The following is an 11443-nucleotide window of genomic DNA, read 5'->3' as shown; positions in this document are numbered from 1 at the left end:
AGTGTGATAGAATTGGGACTTTGTACGGGCGCTGGTGACCGCTCGGCTGAGCGCCCCACAAACCAGACATCAGTACAGAGTCGCTAATCGAAGTCTTCTTGAGACATCCTGCTATCGATTGTTTTAGCCTCTCTCTAGCGCAGTGCGTACTGTTGCTAGTCACGTTTGCCGTGCTTCCTTTATTGATAACATTGACCAATAATCGAAAAACAGGTAGTGCAGAAGAGTCTTTCAAGTATCTGATTTTCCCAGTGATAATCAGTGACAGACGAGTTTGTTTGTTTGTCGCTGAGTACTGTAATGAAGTACTTCAGAGCCTATGTATATATAAAAACAGACACACACAAGCTCCAAAGGCTGCATGACATTATTGACCTTACAATATGCTGCAGCTAACACTGTTGGCAGGACTGTTCGCTGCTGCGGCGGCACAGACAGCAGTAAACCAGTTCCCGGAAGGTTTCCTGCTGGGGACCGCCACTGCCTCTTACCAGATTGAAGGGGCTTGGAATGAGGATGGTGAGTGTGAATTAACATCTACGTTACCATATTCTGTATCATTAGATGTTCTAAATAAATTTCTCAAAACTCCTCTTCACTTGAGAACACTTCACTATACGTGTGCTCGCTTGCTATTCTCAGTTCATCTACAGCTAACGCTCACGTTGAAGTAATCTTACTTAACAGTGTCTCCGAACACATGCGTCTCTTCCTTTTAATATTATCTGAACTCCCGTCCAAATGTTGGGTTCAGTACGAATTTATAGCTGCTGAAATTAATGTAGATTTGATGAAAACCGATAGCAGACTTCGTTCACTAGCAGTGCTCATACCTTCTGAAACTCATCAAATGGTTCAAATGGCTCTGGGCACTGATCAGCGGTCATCAGTCCCCTAGAACTTGGAACTACTTAACTACTTAAACCTAAGGACAGCACACACATCCAAGCCCAAGGCAGGATTCGAACCTGCGACCGTAGCGGTCGCGCGGTTCTTGACTGAAGCGCCTAGCACAACTCGGCCACAATGACCGGCTTTAAACTTATCCTGCGGTATAGTAGAAAAGACATTTCGACATCAAAATATTTGCTTTCGAATTGCGTTGCCTAATGCTAATTTATTGGTACTACGCCGGCCGGGTGGCCGAGCGGTTCTAGGCGCTACAGTCTGGAACCGCGTGACCGCTACGGTCGTAGGTTCGAATCCTGCTTCGGGCATGGATGTGTGTGATGTACTTAGGTTAGTTAGGTTTAAGTAGTTCTAAGTTCTAGGGGACTAATGACCTTAGAAGTTAAGTCCCATAGTGCTCAGAGCCATTTTCATTGGTACTACTTTCAAAAACATGTAATATTATCCAGCAACCAAAAATCTCACTGAAGCAGGTTCATTCAGTAAAGAATTTCTTATTCAGAATATTTAGACCACTGGCTGCACCATTTTGTGGTTTATTTGCGACTTTTCCGTCTAAATTATATATTTGGCAATGTTCAGATTAGAAAGTGACATAAATTTCGATATCATGTAAAAGCTTTAGTGTGGACAGTGTGGCACTTTATGTGGGAAGAAAGAGAAGGAAAATAGCTGCACTACGTGAATGTGAAAATTAACAGCAATGTTGGTGCTAAAACTGCACAGATAATTAGCGATAAAAAGAGTTTACATTGAGTATGAGCAGCTTTTCAGAAAGGTTTACACATTTACTTCTGACAAGTACACTTCATTTTAATAGACCATCTTCTGTCTCTGAGACAAACGTATGACAGATCAATCCTAGGGCTCCACATCCAGCAAGGCAAGTATAGTGTAATGATAAAAAACTGTTGTTTCTTTTTTTGTGCCCCATTTTGCGAAGCTAAACATGGGGCACATACGAGACTGGGGAGTGTACTGGTGTAGCCGAGACACTATAATAATAATAATAATAATAATTTTGTATGGGTGAATGGGCTGCTGCAAGTCTTTGAATTTGACGCCATTTTTGCGTCCTGCGTGTCCCTAACCTACGCCAGTTATCAAACCGGAGAAAGGACGGCTACAGTGCAACATGGAATCCGAACGACGTGTTGGTTCTGGCTGTTCCTCGCATCGCTGAGCTACTTTAAAATGGTTTCCATGCCCGGTCTTTACTGCTGGAGTACTCAGCCCGAGACTGCAACTTGGTAACGAGGTACAGTCAATGGGCTCTCTAACACAAGAGTTCCTGCGATGAGAAGAACTGGGAAGCCATGTACGTGTCGGTCGTAATGATACGAAATCCACTGCTAACAACGCCCCTGGGCTGAGAGCGGTCTTGTCAGGAGCGAATACCGAGAGTGGGGTGCTCTGACATGCACTTGTTCCTCACACACCCCAAGAACACTATATGTGCTCCAACCTGAGTGTGTAGAACACTACAGTATCACAGTTTCGGCTAACTTTCGTAGCAGGGCGAAAGATAAACGACGTAGCCACATTCAAAATAATGATAACTCCGGTTGTTTAAAACAAGCCATAATCGCAGTGAAAGGCTATCTCCCATGCGTCAGATTTTTCTAACTCCTCGCACTCTCCACTTTAAGCGCACAAGAGACCCTCTGCCCCAACTTCTGCTTTTGATTGGCATAATTTTACATTTTTTTCCACCAAGCGTAAGATCCGCTATTTATATCTCAGGATTTTGCCATTGCTCGGTCCCTTTCACACAGCTGACTTGTTAAGAAAGCTTCATAAATTCCACTGGCCTCAGGTAGCTATTTTACATGTACTTTCTTGCTGTGTCGTGTCGTCCAGTGTCTTCTCTCTCATGTCATTAAAAAATCCGCTGCTCTTCTTGCAATGACACATCGCTGTGTATGCAGGCAAGGGCGAGAACATCTGGGACCACATGCTGCACGAACACCCAGAGTACGGCACCAATGGCGACAACGGCGACGTGGCCTGCGACTCGTACCACAAGTACCAGGAGGACGTGCAGATGCTGAAGGCGCTCAACGTGAGTAGTCGCTGGCGTTGCGCAGGTGTGGTACTCGGTGAATGTACCGTGTTGTGGTGTAACTCACTCGTAGCAGATATTCTTCAGTCTCACATTAATGAAGTACACCGCCGCTTAGAAAAAATGCAGCATCAGGGCGAGGCATGCAACAAACGCAAAATTCACATGAAGTGTGCTACGGGGTGTCCACAATAAAACGAAAAAACTTTTCACGCGCCTTAAGATAAGCAAAGTAGTTTACATTATTTAACGCCAGATGCGTTTCTATTAAGATGGGTTATCTGTCTTAAGGTGCATGAAGTATTATCCCGGCCAGTTTCACTTCGTCCAACCTGTACATTTTTGGACATGCAAATGATTAGAATTTAAAGGCAACCGCACAAAACAGGTAAAAGTAACACCATCTACATTCTGTATATAAAGAAGAAATACCCATTAAGTCACTCATTTGAAACTTATTTGCTTGTGAATAAATGCCGGCCGGAGTGGCCGAGCGGTTCTAAGCGCTACAGTCTGGAACCGCGCGACCGCTACGGTCGCAGGTTCGAATCCTGCCTCGGGCATGGATGTGTGTGATGTCCTTAGGTTAGTTAGGTTTAAGTAGTTCTAAGTTCTAGGGGACTGATGACCTCAGAAGTTAAGTCCCATAGTGCTCAGAGCCATTTGAACCATTTGTAAATAAATGATGTTGTGCCTCGTCCAAGGATAAGCGTCTACCAGTACGTGTCGGCATTCGGCTGTGGCACATGGTTTATAGTCTGTAGTATTTCTGCTCTTAGTGGACGGAATCCTACGAATGTCATGCGATTGTGGAATCTATGCGTTCAGGAGCACCGTACTTAACGCCGTGCAGTATCTCACCTCCCTCTCACGACTGAGGAAAGACATATACACTCATGCTCGTAAATTAAGGATAATGCTGATACATGGTGAAACAATACTCTGGTGGGCCATTTGCGGGTTTAAATCACCTCAGCGTATGACCATGCGGTGCATTTGACCTGCAGTCGTTGCACGGTGGCGCTGGCAGCATTCCACATACACAAAGGTGTGTTGGTGGATGTCAGAGTACGGTGCAGCGAGTAAGTGTGCAGACGTTTTCAGACGTGCTAATGGTGACTGTGTGTTTAAAATGGCTCAAAGAACACATATTGATGACGTTATGAGGGGTAGAGTACTATAGCAACTGGAGGCTGGTCAAACAAAGCAGGTCGTAGCACGGGCCCTCCGTGTGCCACAAAGTGTGATCTCAAGGTTATGGAAACGGTTCCAGCAGACAGGAAACGTGTCCAGGCGTTACAGTACGGGACGTCCACAGGTACAACACCACAAGAAGACCGATATCTCACCATCAGTGTCCGCAGTCAGCCACGGAGTACTGCAGGTACCTTACCGCAGCCACTGGAACAGTTCTCTCCAGACACACAGTCTACAGAAGACTAAACAGACATCGTTTATTCGCCCGGAGACCTGCAAGGTGCATTCCACTGACCCCTGGTCACAGGAGAACCCGTAAAGCCTGATGTCAAGAACACAGTACATGGTCATTGGAACAGTGGTTCCAGGTTATATTCACGGACGAGTCCAGGTATAGTCTGAACCGTGATTCTCGCCGGGTTTTCATCTGTCGTGAACCAGGAACCAGATACCAACCCCATAATGTCCTTGAAAGGGACCTGTATGGAGGTCGTGGTTTGATGGTGTGGGGTGGGATTGTGACTGGTGCACGTACACCCCTGCATGTCTTTGACAGAGGTACTGTAACAGGTCAGGTGTATCGGGACGTCATTTTGCACCAGTATGTCCGCCTTTTTACGGTTGCAGTGGGTCCCACTTGCCTCATGATGGATGATAACGCGCGGCCCCACCGAGCTGCCATCGTGGTGGAGTACCTTGAGACAGAAGATATCAGGCGAATGGAGTGGTCTGCCTGTTCTCCAGACCTAAACCCCATCGAGCACGTCTGTGATGCACTCGGTCGACATATCACTGCTTGTCTTCAAACCCCTTCGACACTTCAGTTGCTCCGACAGGCACTAGTGCAAGAATGGGAGGCTATAATCCAGAAGCTGCTTGACGACCTGATTCAGAATATGCCAACCCGTCGCGCGGCCTCTGTACGTGTGCATGGTGATCATGTCCCATATTGATGTCGGGGTACTTGCGCAGGAAACAGTGGCGTTTAGTAGCACATGTGTTTCGGGACGGTTTTCTCAACTTATCACCAAACCGTGGACTTACAGACCTGTGTCATGTGCGTTCCCTATGTGCCTATGCTATTAGCGCCAGTTTTGTGTAGTACCACGTTGTGTGGCACCACATTCTGCAATTATTCTTAATTTATGACCATGAGTGTAGTTTGCTAGGGCTTGCTGGATCGTACACCCACCTTGATTCAGGGAACGGCGTTGTTTCCGGCAAGATAAGCATCCACAAGGGCAGTGCGACGGCGTCAAGAATACCTTGGAGTGTCAGTACGGAGGTCATCGTTGTAGCTTCATTTGACTGCACCAGAGAGAAGTGGGCTAACACTGGTGCGAGCAACGACAAGAGTGGGCACGTGTGGAACAATACGTCGTGTTTCCAGACGAATCTCAGCGCTGTGTGTAAACTTCACGATGGACGGATCCCTGTGTGCTGTCTGTAATGAGAGTGAACATTTCCAGACTGCATTCATAATCGTCTTATCAACCCAACACGTGGTGTGACGGTATCAGGTATTGGTACACAACACGATCACTTTTGGTTCATACAGGTGGTAGTACGGACAGTAGTCTTCTCATTCTGACGTGTTTTGGGCTATTTTCGAGGACTGTGTGACATATTTCACAAAGATAATAAAAGATTGCATGTTTCTCAAACTATCGTGACACTTCCTGCTGCACCAACACCCCTCCAGACATCTTCGCAAGCCTTGGTCCGATAGGACAGTTAGCGGCCGGTTTAACTTCGCTTCCAGTGCTCGAATATTGCTGAGGTAACACCTCAGTTAGCCACAGTGGCGAGCATAATTACCCCATTCTGTGGTCTGATGTTGCATTGCCCTGGTCCCTACATACTACAGGTGGGGACTGGCCATAACAAATTTCGGCAAACCTGCCACCAGCCCAGACCTAGCGGTATGTTGTCCTCGACTGCTGCCAACACCAAGGTGTACTCCTCACCAGGACAGATCACCCAGCCTAGTCTACACCTACCCAGTATATCTGCTACCTGCTGGCCTAGGGGCTGCTGATAGACGTGGTGCTGTGGTGCCTGAACTAGTACCAGGCAGATGAGGCCATCTCCTGGGTCTTGGGTTTGGGCCCGTTCCACCACACATCTAATTGCCCACAGAAGTGGCTGGCTGTTCTATACCTAGGCCTGTGACTTACCAGGTGCTGTTCTATACCTAGGCCTGTGACTTACCAGGTGCCTGATGTCAGTCATGTCACTGTTGTTCGCTGAGGTACCGCACAGACACGGCGTCCTCGCCTGCAGCATGCTGAGCATACTGCATTGTGTTTTGCTGAGATTACCATGGCCACCTGGGTTTCAACGCATGAGTTCGAGTTGCCACCAGCAGCCGTTGTGCGAGAGTCACAGTGCATAAAGACTTTAATTGCTAATGGAGTTTTTCCAAGAAACTGGTAGTACGCACCTTATATCTTGCATGGCATCTACAGTCGATCATCCAGGTATATAACAGTCTCCACAACTGTGACACTATTACACTGCTGTCAGAAATAGCCAATTACAGCCATCGACGTGTGTGTAAGCATTCAACATCATCGTTTCAGTGGGATGAATGAAGGCAAACTGATTTTATTTCCTCCAGTTATTGACAATAGAGAAGCAATTACATTGGAGAGTTTTGTTAAAAGAATGAGTCGTGAAAATGAACTAAGCATTGATTTGAATCGGTAGAAAATACTAGAGGAAGATATACTGGTTTATGGCTAGTCAGGTATGGAAGTGCAATTTCCTGGAGCATAATGCCCCATTCACTCAATCTTCAGCAGTGTCCTCTTTTAAATGCAAAACTCCTCTGCAGTTTGCTGAAGAATGCAGAGAGTGTGCATGATTGGTATTCACTTGTAGGGATTAAGCAACATTAGTAGGCAAAATTGTGATGTGATATGAGTATTACGGTTTTCCTGTATTTGTCCTTCTAATTTGTCCTGTTGTTGTATACACATGGTTTGAAATGAGTAAATGTAGGGAACAAGGGGTCACCACTACAGAGCGGTTCAGTCTGAGCAAGTGCCTCGGATGAGGGCAGATAATGTAGACTAGCATAAGAAAGAGTGATTACAAGAGATCAGAGCCTTGCATAACTTATCAGTATCCCTCCTAGAAACTAGTCCAGCTACCAGGACCTTTTGGGTAAAGCAGGAGAGGGTGTGTTGACACTTGTGAATAACCTTTTGACAACTCTGGAGCTGAGTTTACGATCAGAGGCACATTTGTTACATATGGCTAAATAATGTTAAGTAGGAGATTCGAAAACGTATGTGATGTATCATGAAGAATTAAGGAATGCTCATACATTTGACAGCCTTGGAGAGGCTTATTGCAGCGTCGTAGGAGGAAGAATAGTTGTAGATGTAGAAGGTAGATAGTGAGCAGGTGGTGTCCATCAGATTAGATAATCTGGAGACTGAAGACATGGACTTGTCACAGATTTCATGGTCGCCAATTTGGAGATTCTTGAGGAAGATATTACTGATAAGATGAATTCGGAAAAATAAAACATTCAAAAGGAATGGAAAAATTATCAGTTGAGGAATTTTGTTGGAGTTTGAAGACCTGTTTAATCTTTTTTTGGCTTCGCCAGTGCCACCAGTAACACAACAAAGAATCCAAATTGGGAACTAGTCAATGTGTATCGCAAGCCGTACCTCTACCTCATAACCCACAGCCGGTGATGGAGTTCAATAACCAATGTTTACAGAACAGTATTATCGAGGAAAGTTGTAATCTTTGGCGAGCACAGGGAAAAAAGGTATTGATGGAACCAAAGCTTAGCATTTCAGATGTGACTGCAGATATCTTATTAGTCATCTGATTAAGGATACATATCCAGTACCAAATATAAAAGATACTTATGACAATTTGGGGCAGTGCACATACTTTTCCACCATGAATCTGAGGAGTTGGAAGCAGCTCTGGAGGACTGACCAAAAACGGAATTTGTATATCGTGGACGACACTGCTAGTATCAATGTCTGCTGCTTGGGTTGAAAAATGCACCAATTACATTTCTTTTTTTGGTCATCAGCATACTGTCTGGTTTGATGCGGCCCGCCACGAATTCCTTTCCTGTGCTAACCTCTTCATCTCAGAGTAGCACTTGCAACCTACGTCCTCAATTATTTGCTTGACGTATTCCAATCTCTGTCTTCCTCTAAAGTTTTTGCCCTCTACAGCTCCCTCTAGTACCATGGAAGTCATTCCCTCATGTCTTAGCAGATGTCCTATCATCCTGTCCCTTCTCCTTACCAGTGTTTTCCACATATTCCTTTCCTCTCCAATTCTGCGTAGAACCTCCTCACTCCTTACCTTATCAGTCCACCTAATTTTCAACATTCGTCTATAGCACCACATCTCAAATGCTTCGATTCTCTTCTGTTCCGGTTTTCCCACAGTCCATGTTTCACTACCATACAATGCTGTACTCCAGATGTACATCCTCAGAAATGTCTTCCTCAAATTAAGGCCGGTATTTGATATTAGTAGACTTCTCTTGGCCAGAAATGTCTTTTTTGCCATAGCGAGTCTGCTTTTGATGTCCTCCTTGCTCCGTCCGTCATTGGTTATTTTACTGCCTAGGTAGCAGAATTCCATAACTTCATTGACTTCGTGACCATCAATCCTGATGTTAAGTTTCTCGCTGTTCTCATTTCTACTACTTCTCATTACCTTCGTCTTTCTCCGATTTACTCTCAAACCATACTGTGTACTCATTAGACTGTTCATTCCGTTCAGCAGATCATTTAATTCTTCTTCACTTTCACTCAGGATAGCAATGTCATCAGCGAATCGTATCATTGATATCCTTTCACCTTGTATTTTAACTCCACTCCTGAACCTTTCTTTTATTTCCATCATTGCTTCCTCGATGTACAGATTGAAGAGTAGCGGCGAAAGGCTACAGCCTTGTCTTACACCCTTCTTAATACGAGCACTTCGTTCTTGATCTTCCACTCTTATTATTCCCTCTTGGTTGCTGTACATATTGTATATGACCCGTCTCTCCCTATAGCTTACCCCTTCTTTTTTCAGAATCTCGAACAGCTTGCACCATTTTATATTGTCGAACGCTTAGGTTGACAGATCCTATGAAAGTGACTTGATTTTTCTTTAGCCTTGCTTCCATTATTAGCCGTAACGTCAGATTTGCCTTTCTCGTCCCTTTACTTTTCCTAAAGCCAAACTGATCGTCACCTAGCGCATTCTCAATTTTCTTTTCCATTCTTCTGTATATTATTCTTGTAAGCAGCTTCGATGCATGAGCTGTTAAGCTGATTGTGCTATCATTCTCGCACTTGTCAGCTCCTGCCGTGTTCGGAATTGTGTGGATGATGCTTTTCCGAAAGTCAGATGGTATATCGCCAGACTCATATATTCTACACACCAACGTGAATAGTCGTTTTGTTGCCACTTCCCCCAATGATTTTAAAAATTCTGATGGAATGTTATCTATCCCTTCTGCCTTATTTGACCGTAAGTCCTCCAAAGCTCTTTTAAATTCCGATTCTAATACTGGATCCCCTATCTCTTCTAAATCGACTCCTGTTTCTTCTTCTATCACATCAGACAAATCTTCACCCTCATAGAGGCTTTCAATGTATTCTTTCCACCTATCTGCTCTCTCCTCTGCATTTAACAGTGGAATTCCCGTTGCACTCTTAATGTTACCACCGTTGCTTTTAATGTCACCAAAAGTTGTTTTGACTTTCCTGTATGCTGAGTCTGTCCTTCCGACAATCATATCTTTTTAGATGTCTTCACAATTTTCCTGCTGCCATTTCGTCTTAGCTTCCCTGCACTTCCTATTTATTTCATTCCTCAGCGACTTGTATTTCTGTATTCCTGATTTTCCCAGAAAATGTTTGTACTTCCTCCTTTCATCAATCAACTGAAGTATTTCTTCTGTTACCCATGGTTTCTTCGCAGCTACGTTCTTTGTACCTATGTTTTCCCTCCCAACTTCTGAGATAGCCCTTTTTAGAGATGTCCATTCCTCTTCAACTGTACTGCCTACTGCGCTATTCCTTATTGCTGTATCTATAGCGTTAGAGAACTTCAAACGTATCTCGTTATTCCTTAGTACTTCCGTATCCCACTTCTTTGCGTATTGATTCTTCCTGACTAATGTCTTGAACTTCAGCCTACTCTTAATGACTACTGTATTGTGATCTGAGTCTATATCTGCTCCTGGGTACGCCTTACAATCCAGTATCTGATTTCGGAATCTCTGTCTGACCATGATGTAATCTAATTGAAATCTTCCCGTATCTCCCGGCCTTTTCCAAGTATACTTCCTCCTCTTGTGATCCTTGAACAGGGTATTCGCTATTACTAGCTGAAACTTGTTACAGAACTCAATCAGTCTTTGTCCTCTTTCATTCCTTGTCCCAAGCCCATATTCTCTTGTAACCTTTTCTTCTACTCCTTCCCCTACAACTGCATTCCAGTCGTCCATGACTATTAGATTTTCGTCCCCCTTTACACGCTGTACTACCCTTTCAATATCGTCATACACTTTTTCTATCTGTTCATCTTCAGCTTGCGACGTCGGCATGTATACCTGAACTATCGTTGTCGGTGTTGGTCTGCTGTCGATTCTGATTAGAACAACCCGGTCACTGAACTGTTCACAGTAACACACCCTCTGCCCTACCTTCCTATTCATAACGAATCCTACACCTGTTATACCAATTTCTGCTGCTGTTGATATTACCCGATACTCATCTGACCAGAAATCCTTGTCTTCCTTCCACTTCACTTCACTGACCCCTACTATATCTAGATCGAGCCTTTGCATTTCCCTTTTCAGATTTTCTAGTTTCCCTACCACGTTCAAGCTTCTGACATTCCACGCCCCGACTCGTAGAACATTATCCTGTCATTGATTATTCAACCTTTTTCTCATGGTAACCTCCCCCTTGGCAGTCCCCTCCCGGAGTTCCGAATGGGGGACTATTCCGGAATCTTTAGCCAATGGAGGGATCATCATGACACTTCTTCAAATACAGGCCACATTTCCTGTGGATACACGTTATGTGTCTTTAATGCAGTGGTTTCCATTGCCTTCTGCATCCACATGTCGTTGATCATTGCTGATTCTTCCGCCTTTAGGGGCAATTTCCCACCCCTTGGACAAGAGAGTGCCCTGTACCTCTATCCGCTCCTCCGCCCTGTTTGACAAGGCCGTTGGCGGAATGAGGCTGACTTATGCCGGAAGTCGTCGGCCGCCAATGCTGATTA

At 44.7% G+C, this 11443-nt stretch overlaps 1 protein-coding gene across 1 annotated transcript in view; it reads left to right on the top strand.

The window, feature by feature from the left end:
- The first annotated feature begins 359 nt into the window (after window positions 1-359).
- Window positions 360-11443, top strand: part of LOC126094622 (myrosinase 1-like) — a 50951-nt gene continuing 39867 nt past the window's right edge. Inside the window, exons 1-2 of the mRNA XM_049909103.1 lie at window positions 360-519; window positions 2838-2971. Coding sequence (XP_049765060.1) covers window positions 384-519; window positions 2838-2971 — 270 coding nt within the window. The 5' untranslated portion in view covers window positions 360-383. The remainder of the gene's footprint in view (window positions 520-2837; window positions 2972-11443) is intronic.

The sequence above is a fragment of the Schistocerca cancellata genome, chromosome 8 (genome assembly GCF_023864275.1).
Source record: "Schistocerca cancellata isolate TAMUIC-IGC-003103 chromosome 8, iqSchCanc2.1, whole genome shotgun sequence".
NCBI lineage: Eukaryota > Metazoa > Arthropoda > Insecta > Orthoptera > Acrididae > Schistocerca > Schistocerca cancellata.
This window is presented reverse-complemented; position numbering and strand designations above follow the sequence as displayed.